Source organism: Nuphar pumila, chromosome 10 (assembly GCF_984573655.1).
Source record: "Nuphar pumila chromosome 10, dmNupPumi1.hap1.1, whole genome shotgun sequence".
NCBI lineage: Eukaryota > Viridiplantae > Streptophyta > Magnoliopsida > Nymphaeales > Nymphaeaceae > Nuphar > Nuphar pumila.
Genome location: NC_143258.1, coordinates 39,442,454 through 39,467,390, shown reverse-complemented (window position 1 = coordinate 39,467,390; position 24,937 = coordinate 39,442,454). Strand labels below are relative to the sequence as shown.

The 24,937-nt window shown below is 37.2% G+C and overlaps 1 protein-coding gene across 2 annotated transcripts in view; it reads right to left on the bottom strand.

The window, feature by feature from the left end:
• Positions 1-11,498: 11,498 nt before the first annotated feature.
• LOC149826702 (Flavin containing amine oxidoreductase family) overlaps positions 11,499-24,937 on the bottom strand; it is a 78,954-nt gene continuing 65,515 nt past the window's right edge. Inside the window, exons 8-9 of one of the 2 annotated variants that reach the window (XR_016434786.1) lie at positions 12,600-12,820; positions 11,499-11,953 (exon numbers count right to left, since the gene is read on the bottom strand). Coding sequence is in view for 1 of the 2 variants with exons in the window: in XM_090018949.1 (XP_089875075.1) it covers positions 11,654-11,953; positions 12,600-12,703 (404 nt within the window). In the remaining variant the exon portion in view is untranslated. The remainder of the gene's footprint in view (positions 11,954-12,599; positions 12,821-24,937) is intronic. The other variant, XM_090018949.1, reaches the window with a different exon arrangement.

The following is a 24,937-nucleotide window of genomic DNA, read 5'->3' as shown; positions in this document are numbered from 1 at the left end:
TAGAATTGACATGACCCATTCTCATGTGCCATAGATGTTGAGTGTCATTATTAGCTATGAGGCAATGTTCTGTGATGTTTTCTAGGTATAGTTCATATATGTTATTCTTTCTTATACCTTTTAAGATGATGTTTCCATTAGTGTCAGTTATGAGGCATGCATCATGATTAAAGTTAACATTATAACCTATGTCACACATTTGACTGATACTTAGTAGGTTATGTTTTAAGCCTTTAACAAGGAGAACGTCTTTGATAAGAGGTTTATCTATGTTACCAATATTACCAATACCAATTATCAAACCTTTGTTGTTATCTCCAAAGGTGACAGTTCCTCCTTCTTTATGATGAAGAACAGCAAAAAGGTCTGGATGTCCTGTCATGTGCTTTGAACATCCACTATCTAGTATCCATCTGTTCTTCTTCTTTGGAGCCAGCAAAACATTAAGTAAATCTCTTTTTTGGTACCCGATCGGGTCCTTTTTTGTTAGACTTTGGAACCCATATCCATTTGGATTTGGGTTTGTCTATATCTTTAGAGGAGTTAAAAAATTATTATTATAATACTCCTTATTTGGTTCAGATGAACCTTTCACAAACGTGGTCTTTTGATTGATACAAGAAGGTTTGTTGAAATGAGAATAGCCAATACCATTCTTGTAGAAAGAGACTTTCTGAGAGGATAAGAGTTTATCCAAGTTCTCTTTACCTTTAGTAAACTTGAAAATCGTTTTCATGAGGTTCTCAGTTTTACTTTTTAGTTCTGAAATTTCTACTTGCAGATTTTTAGTTTTGGAGCTAGTAGAAGAGATTTCAGACATAAGCGTTAAGTTTTTCTTTTTCAACTCAGAGTTTTTACTACTGAGTTTTTCATTTTTCTGAGAAAGCTCTAGATTTTCAGATTTTAAGGCTTTATTTTTTAAACTCAATTTTCTAGATTCTTCAAATAATTCTTGAAAAGCATCTAGAAGTTCTTCAAAGGAAAAGTCAGAAATTTCACTTACAGAGCTTTCGTTTGCCATGAAGCACATGTTTGCAGTTTCAGCTTCATCATCACTTGACTCTTCACTGGTGGATGGTTCTGAATCATCCCATTGAGCATGCAGAGCCTTTTTCTTGAAGAACCTCTTCTTTGGTTCCTCGGTCTTGGATTTTCTTTTGAGAAGGGGACAGTCACGTCTCAAGTGGCCTGGCTTATTACATTGATAGCACATGGGATCTTCTTTAGGATTTTTTCTATCCTTGTGCCTGTTTGGAAGCCGGTTCCTTCTCATGAAGCGCTGGAATTTTCTGGTAAGTAGCGCAATTTCAGATTCTTTATCTGAGTCTTCATTCTCAGATAGAGCTGAGAAGGCTAGAGTTTTCTTTACTGGTTGCTCTTCTTCCCTTCTTTCTTTCATGTGGACTTCATAGGCCATAAGATTGCCTATTAAGTCGTCCAAAGTAAGCTTAGATAAATCTTGAGCTTCTTTAATAGTTGTAGTCTTTTTCTCCCAATCAGTTGTGAGAGATCTCAAGATTTTCTTCACCTTTTTTGTCTGGGAATATGTTACACCCAGAGATTTCAGATCGTTGGTGATGTTGGTGAATCTGGTGAACATCTCTGTGATGGGTTCATCTTTGTTCATTTTGAACAACTCATATTTTCTAACAAGAGATGAGATTTTGGCTTCTTTCACATTGTTGGTTCCTTCATGAATAACTTTCAAAGAATGCCAAATATCATATGCAGATTCACATATAGATATTCTATTGAATTCATTCTGATCAATGGCACAATATAAGGCATTCATAGCCTTTGCATTTAGGTTTGCCATTTTCTTTTCTTCATCAGACCATAAGCTATAGTCTGCGAATGGACATGTGTATGGATGCTCAACAATTTTCCATACAGCAAAATCTATGGATTTGAGAAATATAGTCATTCTGCACTTCCAGTATCCATAGTTTGAGCCATTGAAGAAAGGTGGACGAGATGCGTGTTGACCTTCAATATCACGAGCATAGGAGGTAGATGCCATTTGTGCTGGAAGACTTGTTACGTCGAAACCAGCAAACCTGCTCTGATACCAAATGAAATTCCACTAGAGGGGGGGTGAATAGTGAAATACGATAAAGATCGATAAAATAAAATAATCAGGCAATAAGGCACAACACATAAAACACAAAATTTATACTGGTTCGGTCAGTACCCAAACCTACATCCAGTCCCCAAGCAAACCACTTGAGCTTTCCACTATAACATTCGAGTCACCGGATAAATAGTACAACACCCTCTTCCTCAGAGGTCTTCTTCTCTCAACAGAGAAGGACAACACCCTCTTTCACAGAGGTCTTCTTCTCTCAACAGAGAAGGGCAACACCCTCTTTCACAGAGGTCTACTTCTTTCAACAAAGAAGGAATACAGTGAATAACAGAAAGTTACAATACTTCCTATAGAACCTTCAGAAAGATATGAATGCACGAATGAAGGATTCTCAGAATGTTCTGTTTGTCACTCAGAGGATACTCTTTGTCAAAGAGCTGGACTTGACTTTTTCTCTTTTCTTTCTTTTCTCTTTCTCTTTCTTTTTCAAGGCTCTCTTTTCAAATAATGAATAGAATTTTTCTCGTTGTAAGCTCACACGTCTATTCTATTCGTCTTGTTGAATAGTTTATTTGAGTGTGTTTATATAGATTAAAAAAGTAGTCGTTACATTTTGAAATCGTAGCCTTTTTGAAATGTGAAATGCTATGTCATTTCAAAAACATCTTTTAGAGAAATTCGAGAATGCCTTTTTCCATAAAAGTAAAATATATGGTACACTAGTCGTTGTAATATTTTAGGTAATACATATTTTATGTAAAAAGTCTATTTCTTACAATAGTACATTGAACGTTGGATTGTAGTTTTGTCTTTATTCTAATTAATGATTTGAGGTACATAAGTACTTCTTTACTTTAAATGAGTGTAAGTACAATGAGTGCTTTGAGATATTTATTTGTACATAGTCATGTCAAGTGTTTTCTTTATGTTGTGTTTTTCAACGTCTTCAGAGAGAATGAGGACTAAAAGAAGGTCGACATTCTTTGAGAAGGATATTAACAAGGATTTGTTACAGGAGGTATTTATTGCTTTGTACAAAAGAGAATGATGACTTCAAGTAAGTCGACATTCTATGGTTTTGTAAAAAGGTAACTAGAGTCCTTTCAAAAACATATTATATTTGTTTTTCTATGTAGTTGATTTTATGTTTTTGTCTTTTTCTTATATTAAAAACATTTCTTTAAAGAAGGTAACTAGAGTCTTTTCAAAAACATATTATATTTGTTTTTCTATGTAGTCGATTTTATGTTTTTGTCTTTTTTTCTTATATTAAAAACATTTCTTTAAAGAAGGTAACTAGAGTATTTTCAAAAACATATTATATTTGTTTTTCCCTATGTAGCCGATTTTATGTTTTTGTCTTTTTCCTACATTTCTTTTTCATGTTGTCTTGTATATAGTGTAAGGTACAATTATTACATGACAAAATACTTTTTTTATAAAGGGTTGTAAGAAGGTACAATTATTGGTTTTCAAAAAGGAGCTTTTTGAAACTATCGTATACTTTTATGATATAGTTTTTATGAATGAGTATGTAATATGCAATATGCATGTTCCTGAAGGTTCTGTTACATATGACTCTAAAGAAGAAAAAAAGTCTTCATCTTGAGGTAGCCGATCTCTTCATTTGAACTTTAGGAATGCATGGCTCATCAAGCTTTTTCTTCAAGGAGTATGATTGCACCATAGTTGTACTTGAACAGGAAGTCTCCATCCTTATTGGGTGAGATATCCTTGCATCAAATACTCGTTAGATTTATGGCAAAACATATTCAGTCATAATATAACATTTTTCAAGAGGACATATTATCATATCATATAAAATCAAATACGACAGTGTATCATCTTATGTGACATCAAAACCGAGTTTCTTAACACACTATTCGTTGGTGTATTTTAAATGAGTTATTCTTTGTATTAGGTCTTTTCTCATAATAAATATTCTGTAGTATTTTTGAACGTTGAAGTGTAGTTTATCATGTAGTTTTGTCTTTACTCAATTTAATGGTTTGTAGTATATTGAACGTTGGAATATATTCTATTATGTAATTTTGTCTTTATTCAATTTAATGAATATTAGTATATTAATATTTTTCTTACAAGTCATCACTTATAATAAATGTATGTAAGTGTGATAAATGTTTGTTGAGTACTTTATTTATAAATGGTCATTTCTTAAAAGCTTTTTGGAATAGCATTTAATGTTTATAGAAGGAATGATGACTTTAAGTAAGTCGACATTCTTGAGTATGGGTTTTATTTATAAATAAATAGTCATTTCTAAAATGCTTTTTGAGGTGGCATTTAATGCTTACAGAAAGAAATGGTCATTTCTTATTTTAATAAAATAATATTTATTTTCTCAAATCGTCAATTCTAAAATGAATGGTTATGAAGTACACTAAATGCTTGAGTAATACTTATATTACAAATAGTCATTTCTCAAATAAATGCTTGTGTATTATCTTTTCATAATTTGTCTTTTCTTACATAAATGTTTATGTATTATGAACCAAAACTTCTTACGTAAATGTTTGTGTATTATGAATTAATTCATTTTGTCTTTTTCTTTCATATTTGAAATCATGAGCTATTATATCTTGTCAAAATGTCTTTTTCATAAATGCTTATAAGAAAGTACTAAGAAAGTACAATTAATGCTTTTGAAATCATGAGCTATTATATCTTGTCAAAATGTCTTTTTCATAAATGCTTGTAGGAAGTACAATGATTTGTTTCAAAAAGGTGTTTTTGAAATGCTACAATATACATAACGTATCCTTTTATGAAAACTTAACTTTTTGTAAATAAATGGCTTGTATGATTTCAAAGCATATAGTCTAATATGAAATATGCATGCTTCTGAAGGTTCTGTTACATATGACTCTAAAGAAGAAAAAAATCTTCATCTTGAGGTAGCCGATCTTCTTGGATAATCTTTATGAATGTATGGCCCATCAAGCTTTTTCTTCAGAGTAGTATGATTGCATCAAATAGTTGCACTTGATCAAGTTGTCTTCACTCTTCTTAAGTGAAATAACCTTGCATCAAATACTCGTTAAATACATAGCACATCATATCCAGTCATAATATAACATATTCAGTTTCACATATGAAAGCATATCATATTTATCATATCTCATGAAAGCATATCATGTATTTATCATGTATCATATATATGCATCATGAAAGCATATCATATTTATCATGTATCATCAAAACATAGTTTCTCAACAGGTTGAACCCAAATCTGGTTCATGTCAGGTCAGACCCGGATCTGGTTAGTAGCAGGTCAGACCCGAATCCAGTTCATTCTGAGCCAGACCCAGATTCGGTTAGTAACCAGATCAGACCCGGATCTGATTAGTAAACGGTTCAGACCTGGATCCAGTTATAACCAGGTCAGACCCGGATCCAGTAAGGGTCAAGGCACTATTTGGCCTGAACCAGATCAGGAATTGATTCGGCTCTTTTCAGGACCGGTTCAGAGCCATTTTTGACCAGTTCTTTTCAATTTTTCACCGGTTCCGAGATGCTAAGACCCTACTTTCATGAATATAAGAATATATAGGGATTTTAGCATACGGTTATGGGGTTTTATGAACTTTTGTTCATACTTAGCACTGATTCATAAGGTTCAAAACTGGTTCAGACCTTTGGATGACTGGTTCGAGGCTGTTTTAGACCAGTTCAGAGTGTTTTCAAACCTGTTCCTGCTTGAGGACCCAGAGTTTTACCTATTTAAACTTGAATTTTGTTATTGTTCATGCATTTATTTATAATTATACATGCATAAATGAATGTATAATATTTTCATCAAGGATAGCTAGATGACTTAGTGAATTCATGTCACCAAAGTGATTGAATACACGTATGTTGTCAAATTTTTGTTCTATCATATAGCTTTAGTCAATATTACTGTTGTACTTAGATTCATGAAACGATAAACGACCCAAAAGTAGTTTTATCGTGTTTGAAATTTAGGTAGGGTAAAATGAGACAAATATGTTGAGATACATCACACATGTGTATCCAAAGGTACCTTGTGTAGATGGTCTAGCTTCACATGAGCCTCAGTTTTATCAACTATAGTCAGTAGGCATAGTGATTACGCGTGTCGGAGCTCTTACCAAAGTAGAACTCTGATGACCCCCTACACTCGCCCAGAAATAAGCATATTCAGGGATTTTTATTTATTGCTTTTTTCATCAAGCTTATCTCGTATGTGCTTTCTTTTGATACATGTCTTTTGTCATGCAGTTTTTAGTTCTGTGATTTTAGATGACTCAAGTTCTATACCTTTTCTTGATGGATCTAATTTTAGTGATTAAAAAAAAAATTGTTCTATTTACATTAGGGTATATGGATTTAGATCTGACCTTTAGGATAAATGAACATGCTGCCCTAACTTATCAAAGCATTGCTGATCAAAAGAGTGTTTTTGAGAAGTGGGAGCCCTCGAATAGACTTAGCATGTTGCTTTTGCAATCTAAGGTGACTAAGAATATTCGCAGTGCTATCCCACAATGTAGGACAGTGAGAGAATTTCTTAGTGCTATTGAAGCACAATTTGTGAGTTCAAATAAGGCAAGAGCCAGTACCCTAATGTCAAAGCTTATAACTATGAAATATTCTGGAGGGAGTAATATTCGCCAGCATATTTTAGAAATGAGGAATATAGTGTCTCAGCTGAATGACATGAAGCTGATCATTTTTTACTCATTCGTAGTGCATTTGATTCTGACATCCTTACCTTTGGAGTATGGACCTTTCAAAATCTCTTACAACACACATAATGATGAATGGACATTCAATGAACTTATGTTCATGTGTGTTGAAGAGAAAGAGACATTGAAAGGAAAAAAGGTACAAAGTATACATATGGCTTCTCATGACTCCAAGGTAGAACCAAAGAAGAATGCATTCAAGAAAAATGCTAGGAAGAAGCCAGCAAGGGATAAGACATTCCAAGGCAAACAATCTGACTCTGCTCCCATAAAGTGCTTCTTTTGTAAGAAGAATGAACATAGGAAGGCAGATTGCATAAAGTATAAGAAGTGGTTGGAAAAGAAAGGTAATTTGTCATTTGTTTCTCATGAATGTAATTTATTATAAATTCCTGAAAATAGCTGGTGGATTGACTCTGGTGTTACTTTTCATATTTTCAACTATCTATAATCGTTCTTGAACAGAAGGGAATCAACAATGCATGAGAAGAACATCTATTCGGGGAACAAGATACGTTCGCATGTGAAGGGTGTTGGGACCTGCAGGATCACTTTAGATACAGGCGTAGATTTGAATCTTTATGATGTCTTTTATGTTTCATCATATAGTAGAAACTTAATTTCAATTTCAATATTGGATAAATTTGGATATTGCTTTAAATTTGAAAATTCCAAGTTATTTATTTATAGAAATTCTATTAAAATTGGTTTTGCATTAGTTTATGATGGTTTGTACAAATTGAACGTGAAGATCCAATCTCAAGAGTCTTTGACTTCTGAATATGCATTGGTCGGGAATAAACATAGCATGATTAATGATAAATCCTACATGCTTTGGTATTTGGCATTGAGATCCGTCGAGACAAAGCAAAAGGTTTTCTAGGCCTCTCCCAAAGATCCTACATAAATAAGGTATTAAAGCAATATGAGATGGAGAATTGTTCTCTTGGTACATCACTCATATCAAAATGTGACAAATTGAGCTTAAAGGATTGTCCATATAACAAAATTGACAAAGCACAGATAAGTGCTTATTCATATGCATTAGTTGTTGGCAGCTTGCAATACGCGCAGACTTATTCACGTCCAGATATTTCCTTAGCAGTAGGGATGCTTGGTAGATTTCAATCTAATCCAAGCATATCACATTGGAAGGCTGCTAAGAAAGTCTTGCAGTATTTGTAAGGGACAAAAGACTATATGTTGACGTATCATAAAGTTGATCACCTTGAAGTCACTAGCTACTCAGATGCGAACTTAAGAGGATGTCTTGATAGTAGAAAGTCTACTACTAGGTATGCCTTCTTACTTGTTAGGGGTGCGATCTCTTGGAAGAGTGGGAAGCAGACAACCACTGTTGCTCACACCACGAAGGCAGAATTCATAGCATTGTACGAGACTACTTCGCAGGTCATATGGTTGAAGAACTCCGTATCACAGTTAAATGTGGTTGATTCCATCGAGAAGCCATTGTCTACTGTGATAATGAAGCTGCGGTGTCATTTTCGAATAACAATAAAAGTACTACGTCATGTAAGCATATGAAGCTAAAGTATTTTGTTGTTAAAGAAATGACAGAGAATCGTCTAATGCATATTGTCAATATTGGTACCAAAGAGATGATTGTTGATCATCTTACTAAAGAGCTAGCATCGATTTTATATTCTGAATTGAGGATGGGCTTGTTAAACTTTTTTTGACATATGCATATCAATAAAGTGATCACATTCAGCTTATTGATTCTCTTTATGGTTGTTTATTGTTAATCTCATAAGGATTAGATATTCAACTAAGGATCTGTAGAATAGATTTGTAAAAGCCAATCGATTCATCAAGTCATTCTCATAAAATTTTCTGATTACGAAACGGTTACGTTAATAGTTCCCATAAAAAGGGTATCCAAGTTTTTCAACTGAAGAGAGAAAGAGGGATCTTGCCAGCTCGCAGTCCGGCTAAAGAGACCCGTTTCAGCCACCAGCGCCAACTACCCGCCATCATCCTGTTCTTCCATGGCAGCCTCACCGCCTCATGTACGCCTTCTCTGTTTCATTGTGGGTTGCAGGAGACCCCCAACAGACCGTTCATTAAGAAGATGGAAGGTGCCATCGATGGCACTACCGTGATGCAGCACCCCCAATTCAATGGTCAATTAGGCCCTGCTTCAAGCCACCAACGTATACCAATTGGCAGCAAAAAAAGCACATGGCGGCGGTGGGAAAAAATCTCAACTTTCTTATTCCAAAGGACTGCAAACACAACTGTTCCATACAACCCTATGAGCATGGCGGCATGAGGAATCGCAGCCCTCCTCTCCATCAAATGCTGTTTCACCACCACCTTCAACAGCGAAGCGTAAGAGAAGGGCGACCACGCCAATTCGGTGAACGAATCCACGAGCAATTTGACAGTCCCCTCCATCTCCTCCACAGCCATGAGCCTTATCTGCAGACACCCATGACCCAATTTCCTAACATACAAGAAGTTCTCCAAAATTCTCAGTTTTTGCAAATCCTCTTCACCTAAGAACTCATTCACCCACCCTCTTGAGTTGGAGAACATCGAAAGTTGAGACCTTGGTATTATTCTCTTGAGTCCCTGGATCATGCTAACGAAGCAAGGGGAGGGAGCGAAGCAAGGGGAGGGAAAGAGTAGAGATGGGGAGGGGTTTTTCCAGGGTTTAGAGAGAGAAGATGGTGGTTTCTTGTGGAAATAAGGAAGGAAGCAGGGAGATTGTGGGAGATGGTGATGGCGTCAGAAGAAGAGGAAAGCAGCGTCGGCGTGGGCGTCATTGTGGGTGTTGTCGACTACCACCTGTCCATGGTGATAGTCGGATCGTTGAACTGACTTTGGTTTTTCCCACACCAGTTCCACGATTCAACTCCTTTCTCTCTTCCCAAACGAAGGGTTTCGTTGTGGATTCCACGAATCCACTCCGACGGCCTGCGGTCAGGAGATCCCAAACAGGCCTTAAGATGTCTGACTTATCCTCAAAGGGATGACGGCTATGAAATTGGCCACCGAGTGATGCTCATGTGTTGGGACGTTGTAAGTTCGAACCCAAATGGTATGGTTGTATAACTGGTAGGGATCTGCCCATAGGGGGGGGGGGGGGTTAGCCCAGTCCTGCCTCCCGGCCCAGTTAAAACAAAAAACAAGGATACTATTTAATCAATAGGCACACACACAAGACGTTGCAAGTTCGAATCCCAATGGAATATAACTGGTAGGGTCTGCCTAACCCCAGCTTTCTCCTAGGAAAAAAACGATGCCCTTTCATGCCATCTTTTAAATTTTCATAAAACAAGGCAAGTTCACGCCAAATTATCCTGAATCAACTTTAACTTTTGTGTCCCCTATCAAAAACTTCAACTTTTGTGTGTGTGTGCAATTTGATGTTTTTTATGATCATAACTTACCAGGCCCAGCTTGGTCATACCTTTTTTTTTTTATGATCATAACTTACCAGGCCCAGCTAAGGGATTAAGGACCCACTCCTTTCCAGTAGACAAGCCCTACTGGTGGCTCTACAACCAGACAGTTATTCAACCACCCGTACCAGTGGGGTTTGAACTTGCAATGTTACATCACATGGTGACTTCACAAACTGCTCTTAACCAAACAGCCGGAGCCCCATTGGTGGTCACGGCGAGACGAGCCATTTATCATCACGATAGGTGTCAAGTGGAAGTGCAGTGATGTATGCAGCTGAGGCATCCTAACAGACCGAGAGATTTGAACCTTGTTCCTACATGACCCGATCAATTCAATCAGGCACTCGCCATCTATTTTCATTGTTCCATTTTTTATAACATGAAAAAAACCAAAAGCTCTGCCCTACATCTCTATCTATCCAAGGGATGGAGGGGCAGGTCATACCTAAATATGCCATTAGGTAAAACAGTAAAATTTCATTTTTTTTTCCTACTTTTGAATCTTAATGAGTTGCACACAACCAATTAGGTATCAATGAGTTGCATCTCATTAATCATACATTTAAAAATAGATCCGATCATCTAGATAGATGTATCATGGTTCACTTATTAACAAAAATGATTTAGATCAGTAAATGAAAATATACTTTAGATAAGTGCAAAAACTGATGGTTCAGATTGCACCTGAATGCGAAAAAAATAATGAAAAAGTAACAATTAGATAAGCCTTATCCTACCAACCACAGAAATGTCAAGATGATGGGCAATGATCAGATCATTAGTTTTAAAGGTGCATTTGCTAACGGTACGAATTTTCCAAAAAAATTGTCCAACATTGTTTTCTGGTTATGGTTACATGAAAAATTCAATTCAATTTGATTACAATGAAGAATCTTGATCGATTCTAACAGCCCAATGTCCATGAATGAAAAGATGTTACCTCCTTTGAGAGGCTTCTGATCCTCCGAGATAAAGCCCTTCACAAGTCCCTCCAACCCCCAAATTTGTGTAAAATGCCATAGTGATCCTTTCAACACGTATGAACCACCAATGGCACACGATAGTTTACAATGAACTTCCAAATCTAGCTCCCCAAAAGAAAATTAATATATGTTTTAGTCTTATTCAGTTAGCCTATGTTATTATATAAACCATTGCATCTCCGTAACATTTCAGTCTATGAACATCCAGGCAGGCATTTCAAACAAGTCACGCAAAATGGCCAGCCAGATTGTCCGCTGATCAAAACCATGCCAACAAATTAGGTCAGATGTTTCACTCATTCAGATGATATAACTATTCGAGGCATCAATTTCTTGCTACAAAAGATTGCCCAAAGCAGATAAAACTGAATCAATCAAAACAAAACTGGAGCAAGAATTTGCTAAATCTAATCAGAATGTATGGTATCATTTATACACATAACTAGCCAAGTAATTTGACACTTCTGCAGCACTCTCGTAGGCACCTTCAACACATCGGCCCAAGGCTACACCTGAAACATAGTTTCCACCAAGAAAGAGCCCATCGTAGCCACCCTCTTTCAGTGCACCTTTTGCAGCATCCAGAAGATCAAGATGGCCAATCAAGAACTGGGGAATGGCCTGTGGCCATACTCTGACACCAACCATAAGGGGGTCCTTTGCGTCCGTCCTTATAAGCATTTTTCTAAGATCACGATCTACAGTCTCGACAAGCTCACCCTCACTCTGAAATTGCAGACAGAAAAGAATACCTTGGTTCAGCAACACAAGCAATATCAACTACGAGTTAAGTTCTTATAAGGCATTACAGTAACTCTGCTCATGGCAGGAGCATGACCACAATAAACAATTTCTCAGAGTTGAGAAAAAAAACAGAATATTTCTATGAAAAGATAATCCTAACATCATTATTAGTTTGAATCACAGAATTGAATAATATGAAACATCACTAACTTATACTTGAAAATTCTGCATAGAATCAAGGACTCAAGAAAAGCAGCTAATACCAGACAAAATTTGTGATGCAAAATCTAAGATAACCAATCGGGACCAATGCAAATACTTGTGAACAGAAACTTGTAAGCAAACCGTAACATAAGTAATAGTCAGATCCATAATCCCTTTTAAGGAATGTTTTGAGTTAAGAATCAAAACAACAAAGACTTCTAAAACTTGGCACAAGATATCAGCATACTGTGTATAGAATAGCAAAGTGTATCTCAGATCCATTTGAATATGAATAAATTTGCCTTGCAGAAAGAGATTATCAAGTGTCGTGTCATAAATTTATGCGGAGAGAAAGAAGTGTTAAACTGATTTTCCCACAATTTTGTGCTGATTATCTTAACAAAAGATGAGTCACAAAGTATACCTTGGATAGAATTCCAGTGTTTGTAGCACCTCCAATATAGTTAAGAAGCAGGATTTTCCCTGGAGGCGCCCGACCAGGAAAGAGTGATGAACTGTATATTGTACCTGCACCGACAGCAGAATGTGCCTAAGCCCATTGCTATTTTTGTTTTTTTGTTTTCCTGAAAGAATCTAAGCCGATTGCTATAGCATCACTGGTTATGCTATAAAGAATTAAAATAGCTGAGCAAACAAGGAAAATATCAGTTCAGTTGCCACAAAGTAATCTAACGTACTGATAATAATATGTATTATTTAACTTGCCATGTACTCCTGAAGTAACTGGAAAGAAAACATAAAACTATAATTGAAGCACAAATCTTATAGACAAAAGAATCTGAACTGATTTATAAAACCATACATGATACATGTGATTAAATTTTATTGGAAGCAAATTGTCCTTAGTCAATTGCATAACATAGTCGATATTCAACCAGGATCAAGATATGGCATGGGTCTCATCAATAATACCCATTGGGTACAAACAATGGCCACAAGGTTCACTTACAACAATTGCTCATTCTGCAACAATTTGGATTTCTTCATCAACAATAAATATTGATGATGGACAAAATGAAATGCACAAACTAGTATTTATCAAAAGGAACCATCTACACAATCTGAGATTTGAAACTAAAGCAAACTAAAGGTAGTCATTTCTTTTAACACTAGGCACCTTGGGCTTGAAAGCAGTCTCCAAACCAGTCGACTTCACAAATGAAGATGATGAACATAAAAAGAATAAGCTAAAATACGATCAGAGGACTTGCTGGACCTAACAGTAAACCATGAACTAGTTCACACAAAGTGGATCATGGGCTGTAAGCAACCTAGTTCCCTGGGGGACGAAAATTATAGTTTTCAAGTATGGCCCCTTAATTCTATGTTTATAACTTCTACAACTTCCAACCCATAAATATGGTATAAGCATAGTTTGATAACCTACATACACCCTGGCATACCAGGATCACAGGGAACCTAGTGAGCCATGACCCATGCCCAACAACCCTCAACCCCAGCGACCAAGGTTAAAAGTTAAAACTATAAGTTACTATAAAGTTACCACCTGAAAACCATACCAGCACACTTCAGGTCAACTAACCTTACCCAGCATATTGGGTCCTTCAGCATCTAATGATCCAAGTGATGTTTCACAATCATGTGGCATATAGGCCATGCTTATTATCTAAACAAGACTTCTAGCAACAGCAACAATCTAATGCACAAAGGAAGCAAAAGAAGCAAGAAGCAAGAAGCAAGTTACAAGTATACAAAAATGCCCATGGTAGAAAGGGGTACGAGGGAGCAATGTTAATCCTCATTAACATAACAGCCCAACATTATAAAATAGCCATACAAATTGCTTAGCACCAAACCATCTGGAGTTTTATAGAACCATACTTTAATTGAGCATGTGTTCCATATAAATGCTATAGGCGAGGACCCCTAAGTTGAATGAACAAACCAAACCCTAAGAAAACTCATACTCCTAAATGTTATGTGACAACATTTTACAATGCCAAAGCGACAATATGAGACATGTAGACTCAGGTACAATTGTACAAGGCTATGATACAAGCTCATAAAGGCCACTGCGTGCCACTTAGGAACACAAAGTTGCAATGTGTGACACATGTAATGCACTGAACAATAGAAATGCCAATAGCAGTGACTGGTGACAACTGCATGCCATGTTGATGAAAGCAGATTAGGCAGCAAGAAAGATTGTGGATTCCTCAAGCAGTCAGATGTAGCACAAAAAGGTGCCAAAGTATAAACCATCATACAAACTGGGCAAAAACTACCAGTGATGGGTGAACAACTATGCAATTCCTCCCATGCATGAATGACATGGGTACTCAAATGAGTGGATCATGGAGAATTATTGTTTGGCTCTGGTTAGCAGTCCTATTCTTTAGCCAACTAACTTAAGATTAGGGGTGATCCTTTGTGGATGTCTGCCAAAGAATCAACAAGCGAAGCTAGGTAAGAGGCACACACAATCAGACTATTATTTGTGCATGACAGCACCTTCAAAGTAACGTGGCATCAAAAAGAAGGCTATGTCCCCTTGCAGAATTTCTGTCCTTATGTAAAGGACACATCAGAAAGGCCACAGGTAAACACTTTCACTAGTTTGTGCATCAAGAGAATGGACAAAAATGCAAAAAGCTGGCCTTGTTCATTGGGTGAGAATGGACAAAGTGTCCCAAATTGCTCATCTCTTAGAACAAACACATGAGAGATGTCACTACCGAGTAATGTGAAAACAACGGGCATGCATGCCTTGAAAAACTTTAACCTATGTCACACGGACTCTTCTAACAGGGCACCGCACCCGCGTCGCACCACCCAGGCGGGTGCGACACTTGGACACAGCTTCCTTTATGTTAGATGAAGTCAACCACACCGAGGTCCATTTCTATCCAAAAGTAGATTCAGTTAACCCTAATCAAGTCTATTTTTATCTATATTATATATATATACATAAATGCACACAAATACACAGTGTTAACTTAAAACTGTTAAAAATTATATATATATATATACATATATATATATATATATCCTTCCCGCACCCCCGCACCCTAGCTTTTTTAAAGTGCCGCATCCGCACCCGTACCCGCACCTATGTGACATAGACTTTAACACTAAAAACTTGTTAAAATATTGTGTATATATTTATATCTAACTGATATATGTATATTTATACAATATACGTAATATCAGGGGTATTTTGGTCATTTAATAATATATAATTTAGTACAGTTCAATAGGGACTGTAAAGCCTTTTTTGTTTTATTTATTTTTGTTTTTTTATTATGTAAATTCAAAAGGACTGTTGGGGTGACAGTCCAACAACTGTTGGACTGCCTCCCTTCAAGGCACGTGAGGCTCTATAAATAGAGACTCACCCCTCTATGTAAAATATGTTTTTTCTAAAGCATTTTGTGTGTTAATAAAAAAACTATTTTTTGTATTGTGCTCTTGGGATTTTGTGCCTTTGTGCTCTTGTGGAATTAGTGCTTTTGTATATCTCTTTTATGAGATTGTCATCAGTCCATTAGAGACCATAGTATATTTGTGCATTTGTATAGCCCTTCGTTGGCATTGTAATTGTGCACTCTTGTTTCATTACATGGTATCAGAGCTAGGCCCTTCAAGTGGTGAAAGCTATCTTGGGATTGCTCACTTTGTGGTGGTGTTCTTCAATCTTTAGTCTTCAAACACAAGTCTTCTTCATTATGAGAGAGAGATTCCGCCTCTGTCATCTCTTAGAAGCTCAACGAAAACAACTATTTGATGTGGGTGACCGCTATGAAAAATCAAATCAAAGGTAAAAAGCTTTGGGGGTTTGTTAGTGGAACCACTAATAAACCTCAACTTAAATTAACAAGAAAAGCTTGTAGGAGAAGAAAAAGCTCTATCCAAAGAAAAAAAAGAAAAAGCTTTACAAGAATACCAAAACAAGTTGGAGGTTTGAGAAGCTAGTAGCAATGCGCAAATTCTCTCATGGTTCATGAATATCATGGAGTTTAAGATCGCCGCCAACATCATCAAATTTAAAAGGGCATATGATGCATGGATACTCCTAAAGAGCACATTTATTCAAAAAGCTATGGCTAGGCTATATTATCTTCAAGACAAGGTACGAAATACCAAACAAGAAGATAAAAGTGTAAGAGACTTTTATGGTATTTTATATCCTATTTAGGATGAACTAGCTATGTTAGAACCAGAGTTACCAGTCGAAGAAGCGGGAGCGGGAAGCGATACGGAAAGCGAGGCACTTTCAAAATATTAAGAAGCGGGAAGCCTGGGACCACTTAGAAGAAAATTACGAATCGTCTCAAAAGCGACCTAAGAAGCAAACCGGAAGCGAGGGGGAAGCGAAAAAAATAAAAAATAAAAATGAGAAAAAAATGGGGAAGCGTGGGGAAGCACGCTTCCCTTAAAAGGGAAGCGTGCTTCCAAAAAAAGAGGGATGCTTCCCAACACATTTCGAAAGCGCAACGTTTCGTGCTTCTGAAGCGCATATCGGGGAAGCGCGCTTCCCCATACGCCTAGGCGCTTCCGGTAACTCTGGTTAGAACCAAAATGGGAAGGTTCTGAAAAAGGTGTATAGTGTTTCGGGTCTGGATCTTATACCAGACCCGAGTTCATTCCATAGTGTTTCGTACCTTGTCTAAGTTTCAAGACAAGGCCCAGAAGTGTAGGTTTGTGGGATACGCAGATGACTACAAAGGATATAGGTGTTATGATCCTACCAAAAAACGTATCAGAATCTCAAGAAATGTTGTCTTTGATGAGCAAAATTTTGATGACAAAGCTGATGCAACCAATATACCAACTGAAGTTTACTATCCTTGGTTGAGTTCAGAACTTTTTGCTAGCTCCAGCGAAGCATGTTCACCAGATTGTGTGCAGCAATAAGAGATGTCTGAAAACACTGAGACGTCGGGGTCACAGAATTCAGAAAAAATACCTGGCAGATACAAAGGCATTGTCTATTCCAGACAGAGACCGATGACATCAAGCCATTCAGATCATGCTTCAGTCAGCAATCTGACCCCTTCTCACACTCCTCAGATCAGAAAATCAAGCCGCATACGACATCCCATTGATAGGTGGGTCAGCTATAACAACTTCTCCTTGGATCTTCAGTTGTTTTTAACTGCTCTCAATAAAGAAGATGAGCCCACTATGTACTACCAGGCAACCACTTCTACCAAGTGGGTAGAAGCTATGAATGATGAAATGCAAGCTTTGCATGAATGTGGAACTTGGGAAGTCGTTCCCAGACCGCCTGACAAAAATGTTGTTGGATGTAAATGGGTCTACAAGATAAAGTACAAGGCAGATGGAACTATTGAGCGATACAAGGCAAGGCTCGTAGCAAAAGGATTCACACAAGAAGCAGGGCAAGACTATGATGAGACTTTTAGTCCGGTTGTAAGAATGGGAACAATTCGGATTATTATCTCTCTGGCTGTTGAACATGGGTGGAAGTTGAGTCAGCTTGATGTAGAGAATGCCTTCTTGCATGGGGACTTGAAGGAGGAAGCGTATATGGAGCAACCCCCTAGATATCAAGAACACAATTGTAAAACCCATGTGTGCAGGTTAAAGAGAGCTATCTATGGTCTGAAACAAGCATCTCGCTCTTGGTTTGATAGCTTCTCACTAGAGATTCAGAAACATGGATTTTCGCGTTCCATGCTGGACCACTCATTATTCTTTTTTAGAAGCCAGACTGTGACCACTCTGTTATTAATTTATGTTGATGATATTGTCATCACAGGAAACTCTGTGGTTCACATCCAAGAAATGAAAGACTTACTAGGTCAGAGGTTCAAAATGAAAGATCTTGGAACTCTACGCTATTTTCTTGGTGTAGAAGTTGATAATCAAACTCATGGCTTGACACTCACACAACACAAGTACACCGTAGATGTTTTCCGTAAGGCAGGTATGAAAGACTGCAAACCTCTGGGAACTCCGAGTGTGCTGCATCAAAAACTTAGTGCCCATGATGGAGATTTGTGTGATGATCCCACCAGGTATCGAAGCATAATAGGAATGTTACAGTATCTGACCTTCACTAGACCAGATATTGTTTATTCAGTCAATCAAGTATCTCAATTTATGCATGCGCCACGTACTGGACATATGGAAGTTGTCAAGAGGATCCTTAGATATATGAAAGGGACTATTGGGGATGGATTGACATACTCACCACATTCATATGGCAAAGATGAGCATGGACTCACTGTATATTGTGATGCAGACTGGGTTGGGGATCCTGATGAACGAAGATCTACATCAGGATATTGTGTCTTCATTGGAAGAAATTTAGTCTCTTGGAGCAGTAGAAAACAAAAAGCTATCGCTATATCAAGTACCGAGGCTGAATATAGATCTATGGCTGCTGCCACTGCCGAAGTCACATGGATCAGACATCTACTGACTGAAGTAGGAGAAAAGATCTCTCACACTACCTTGCTATGTGACAACCAAAGTGCTATTAACATGTCATTCAATCCAGTACATCACAGTCGTGCTAAACACATTGAGATTAACCAACACTTTGTGAGACAGAAAGTTGAAGAAAAAGAGATTGAGCCTGGGTTCGTCAATACTGAACAACAAGTTGCGGACCTATTTACGAAAGGATTAACAAAGGATCGTTTTTGGATGCTCAAAGGCAAGTTGTGCATGGTTCATAACCATGATCAACTTGAGGAAGGGTGAAAAAGGTGTATAGTGTTTCGGGTTTGGATCTTATACCAGACCCGAGTTCATTCCATAGTGTAAAATTTACATGTATTTCTTTTTCTGGGTTGGGTTCGGATATTATATAAGACCCAACCCATGTACACTTAAGTGCTTATACAATGCATTAGGTCACAATTTCTGATATACAGAAATCGTGACAGCCACAGAGGCCCCTTTTTGGTTTTCTCTTCTCGTCTCTCTCCCTCTCTTTCTCTGTTTTCTCTCTTAATGCAGGTGCAGATGAAATTCTAACAGGTTCGACTATTGAAATGAGAAAATTACAAGTTAAAAGAAAAACCTTTTCTCTTTTCTTTATGGTCTCCGACCGAAATTTGAGCAAGTTAAGTCTTCTTTGCTTCATAAGACTTTGACTCCTACAAGTGAGGCTCTTGCTCAACTTTGTCAAGAAGAAACAAGACTTGGAATGCAAAGTCTAATGATGAGGTTCTTGCCATATCAAGACCCAAAAAATTTGTAAAAACTTATAAACCACCTCACTTTGAAAGAAAATTCAATGGAGAATGACATAATGGGAGAGGATACAAAGGTAAAATTACTTATATCATTGTAAAGAACTGGAGTATTTAAGACCAGATTGTCCTAAGCTCAAAAAAGTGGCTGTCGTAAGTGAAGAACCTCAAGAATCAAAGAAATGGTGCAACTTCAATGATTTAACAATTGCCCAAATAGCAGAGGCTGTGTTACAAATTCTTAAAGTCACTCCTTCTAGATCTGGTGTCGACATCTCCTCTTCTTCTCCTTCGGGTAAATCTTCTTGGATTTTGGATTCGAGATCCTTTTTTCACAAGACTCATAATGAGTTTCTATTATCTAATTATACTAACTCATATTTTTCATGTATATCTACCGCCGATGGTACTTCTTTGAAAGTTAAAGTATAGGAAACCTCAACAATATCTCAAAAAAAAAAAAATGTTCCAAATGTGAGGGTTATTCCAAAATTAGATTTAAACCTTTTTTCATATCTCAAATTTCCAATTATGGGTGTAAAGTATTCTTCGCATCTAAGGCTTGTAGTGTATAAGATCTCCAGTCAGGGAAGCTGATTGGGCAAGGCCATATAAGAGATCTTTACTATATGGATTCCTTCTGTTTACCCAAAAAATAATTTTTGTGATCATATCAAAGACATTAATTTAGATCTTTGGCATAAAAGATTAGGACACCCAAGTATATCCAAATTATCTCATTTTTTATTTTTAGAAAAATTTTGTAAGGATAAAGAATTTGTATGTGAAGATTGTATACTTGGAAAAATGCAAATGATGCCTTTTGGATCTAGAACTTCCTTGACTAATGAAATCTTTGAATTAGTGCATTCGGATGTATGGGGTCCTGCTCCCGTTACGTCAAAAGATGGTTATTCATATTATGTTACATTCATAGATGATTTGAGTAAACATACTTGGATCTACTTCCTTAAACTCAAATCCAAAGTTTTTTCGTGCTTTAAAAAATTTTATAATCTCGTTAAAAATCAATTTAAAACAAATATTAAAATCTTCTGCTCCGACTCAGAGGGAGAGCTTCTTTCAAATGAATTTCAATTTTATCTAAAAGCTCATGGTATTTTACACTAAAGATCTTGTCCTATGAACCCCCAACAAAATGGTATTTCTGAAAAAAGCATCATCATATTATTGAAACGACTAGGACCCTACTCATTTCAAAAGGAATTCCAAAAAAAAATTGGGCCAAAGTCGCTCACACCGCGGTATATCTAATAAATAGAATGTCTTCTCAAACTTTGGAAAACAAATCTCCTATTGAAAAACTTCTTAAAATCTCTCCCGATTTGAAAAGATTAAAGGTCTTTGGATGCAAATGCTTTGTGTTTCTTGAAAAATACAACAAACTCTCTCCTAAAGCTATAAAATATGTTTTTCTTGGATATGCCAAAAATGAAAAAGGTTATCAATGCTATAATCCAATAAATGATAAACTTTATGTCGCTAGAAATGTAACATTTCTTGAAAATGAAAATGGATTTGATCTTGAAAAAACTAAGGAAGAATCTGAGTATGTCTTCTTATTTGATTTTTTTACCTAAATCAAATAATGAAAGTATTGATAATAATGATATTGATAATTTTGAGTCTATTAATGGACCAAGTAAAGAAAGAGAACCAACTCATAACCTCTTACAATACTTCAGACGAGATAATGAGGAGCATCCATGTGTTTTTGAAAGGTATAGTCAACCAACAAATGTTGAAGAATCTAGTGTTAGAAGATCTGAACAGATACATAGGCCTCCAAATAGGTTTGTCTCCTATGAATCATTTTCTCCAAACTATAGGGCTTGCCTTCTAACAATTCATTCATATTATGAACCATCTAACTACAAAGAAGCTAAAAACATAAAAGAATGGGTAGAAGCTATGCAAATAGAATTAGATGCATTACACAAGGCCCATACTTGGGCAGTCCAACCTCCTCATAAGCGAAAGAAGACAATAGGATGTAGATGGGTATTTAAAGTCAAAACAAAGAGTGACGGGTCTCTAGAAAGATATAAAGCAAGATTAGTTGCAAAAGGATATTCACAGGAATATGGAATAGATTATAATAAAACATTTGCTCCAATAGCTCGCATGATCACAGTTAGAGCTCTATTTACAGTAGCATCCATTAGAAAATGACCTATATACCAGTTAGATGTTAAAAATGCTTTCTTGAATAAAAATTTAAATAAAGAAGTTTGCATGAATCCTCCCTCTGGTCTGACTATTGAAAATGGAATGGTTTTTTATCTTCAAAAAGCTTTATATGGGCTTAAACAAGCTCCTAAAGCATGGTATGATCGGTTTAGCGGATCTGTGTTGAATCTTGGATTTAAATCCTGTTATAATGACATTGCTCTTTTTGTAAGATCTACAGGTACCTCACTTATCATTCTACTTTTGTATATTGACGATATGATCATCATTGGGAATGATCAGAAGAAAATTTAAGAAATTAAAATTATGCTTAAAAAATCTTCTGATATGACTGACCTTAGTTTTTTGAGATATTTTTTAGGAATTAAAGTAGCATACTCACCAAGAGGGTACATTTTGTCTCAAATCAAGTTTGCAGCTGATATTGTTGCGTGTTCGGGAATCACAGACACAAAATATGTCGATAATTCTGAAGTGATAAATACAAAAATGAGATCTGAAGACGGAGTTTTATTAGATAATCCAACTTCTTATAGGCAACTATTTGAAACTGTTGAAACCACGATAGAGTACGCATGAATCGAGGCAGAGAGAGAGAAAACGAGAGAGGGAAAGTCATTTTCTATTAGGGTTTAATCTCTACTTAAATAGAGATTAAACAAGAGCACCAAATGAAAAAAAATACCCCTCCTACAATATATAATAACACGTAAACCCAAAATGCCCTTATAGCATGTCTCAACACTCCCCCTCAAGCTGGAGCATAGATATCAATCATGCTCAGCTTGTCACAACAGTAAGAGAAACTCGGCCTCGCCAGAGCCTTGGTAAAGACATCAGCTACTTGATCTTCGGAAGATACATGATCGGTGCAGATATACCCAGCCTGAACCAAGTCGCGAACATAGTGACAGCCAACTTCAATATGTTTAGTCCTTTCATGAAACACTGGGTTGTTGGCAATATATGTAGCAGCCCTATTGTCACACATCATCAACATAGGTAGGGATACTTTTACCTGAAGCTCGGTCAAAACTGATTTTACCCACATAATCTCAGTTGCGGTCTGGGCCATCGCTCGGTATTCAGATTCAGCACTTGACCTGGCTACAACGGTTTGTTTCTTACTCCTCCAGGAAACAAGATTTTCTCCCACAAACACAAAATCCAGATGTTGACTTCCTATCTTCAACAGACCCCGCATAATCTGCGTCAGTGTAAGCCACAACGTCCAAGGAGGGATTTCGTTTAAACAACAGACCTTTACCAGGAGATGACTTTAAGTACCTGAGAACCATCATAGTTGCATCCCAGTGAACTTTGGTAGGTTTGTCCATGAACTGACTGATTTTACTCACGGCTAATGAAATGTCAGGTCTAATAACAGTCACATATAACAACTTACCCACCAAGGATCTAAAGTTGGTACTATCCACATAGTCAGACTTTTCTTCATGTGAGTTTTGGGATCCATTGGAATGTTAGTTGGCTTAGCTCCTAGCATTCCAGTCTCTTTTAATAAATCCAACACATACTTTCTTTGTGACAAAACTAAGCCCTCTTTGTTTCTTGCAACCTCGATACCTAGAAAATATCGAAGGTGACCAAGATCTTTAGTAACAAAGTGTTTCTGAAAATGATCCTTTGTTGCAGAAATATCTTGGGCACTGCTCCCTGTTAATATGATGTCATCGACATATACCACCATAACAACAATTCCAGCATTGGTTTTCTTGATAAACAAGGAGTGATCTGAAGCTGACCTGACAAATCCAAACTTCGACATTACCTCAAATAATTTGTGAAACCATGCCCGAGGGCTCTGCTTCAGGCCATAAATAGTCTTCTTCAACTTGCACACCTTCTGACACTCCCCCTGAACCTCGAAGCCTGGGGGTTGTTGCATGTAGACAGTTTCATGCAAATCCACATACAAAAAGGCATTCTTGACATCCAACTGAAACAGGGGCCATCCATGGTGCACAACAACAGAAAGAACGAGACGAATAATGCCAAGACGAGCAACTGGGGAAAAAGTTTCAAAAAAGTCAACCCCATAAGTCTGAATATAGCCTTTTGCAACCAACCGGGTTTTGTACCGTTCAATTGACCCATCAGAGTTATATTTAATGCTATATACCCATTTGCAGCCTACAATATCTGCATCAGTGGGAGGATCAACCAAGTCCCAAGTGCCTCGAGACCATAGGGCATCCATCTCATCACGCATAGCCTGCATCCATTTGGAGTCGAGTAGAGCTTGACTGTGATGAAGCGGAACAGAGGAGGCAGACAGAGCTGAAATAAAATTCTTCATAGATGCCCCAAGATTAACTTCTGAAACAAATTGCGAGATGGGGTGGAGAGTGCACTGTCTCTTTCCCTTGCGCAAAGCAATGGGAAGATCATCATCAGGAGCAGAAACTGCAGTATGCTCAGAAATACTTACCTCAGAAGAAGGAGATAACAGAGGCATGGAGGTAGGTGGTACCCTGTGAGAGTATACTATGGGAGGGTTTCAATAGCGAGACATCCCATACGATGGAGCCAAGAACTGAGGAGGAAGCGACTCTAACGGAAAGGGAGGAATTGGCAGAGGAAGGGAATCACCAAGGCTCTCCTGTAATCTTATAGTAGTACTCGAAAAGTATGGAATAGACTCAAAGAAGGTAACGTCCGCACTGACATACTCTTTATGAGATATAGGGTCATAGCAACGATAACCTTTTTGGTTTTTAGGATACCCAAGGAAAACACATTTAATAGACTGTGCAGCAAGTTTATCTCGATCAGGACCCAGCTTATGCACAAAACACACACATCCAAAAACTTTAGGGGGGATAGGAAAGAGAGGAGCCTCCGGATGAAGAATTTGAATTGGGATTTGGTCTTCTACAGAACTTGAAGGCATGCGATTTATAAGAAAGTCGGAAGTCAAAACCGCATCGCCCTAGTATGAAGCAGGCATATTGGATTAAATCATTAGGCACCGAGCAACATTGAGGATTTGTCTATGTTTCCTCTCAGCCACACCATTTTGCTGGGAGGTATGGGGACATGTAAATTGAGGTTGAATCTCATTAGTAGAATAGAATTGAAGCAAGTCTTTGGATTTTAACTCAAGAGCATTATCAGTGCGAACAATTTTAACACGCGTCAAATTGAGTTTTTATCTCAGCAATTAAGATTTAAGAATAACAGGACCTTGAGACCGATCTTTTACCAGGAACACCCACGATAACCTTGAGAAGTTATCAACAATAGCTAGATAATAACGACACTGAATTTTACTCGGAATCCTACTCGGACCCCACACATCGACATGAAGAAGACCAAATAATCC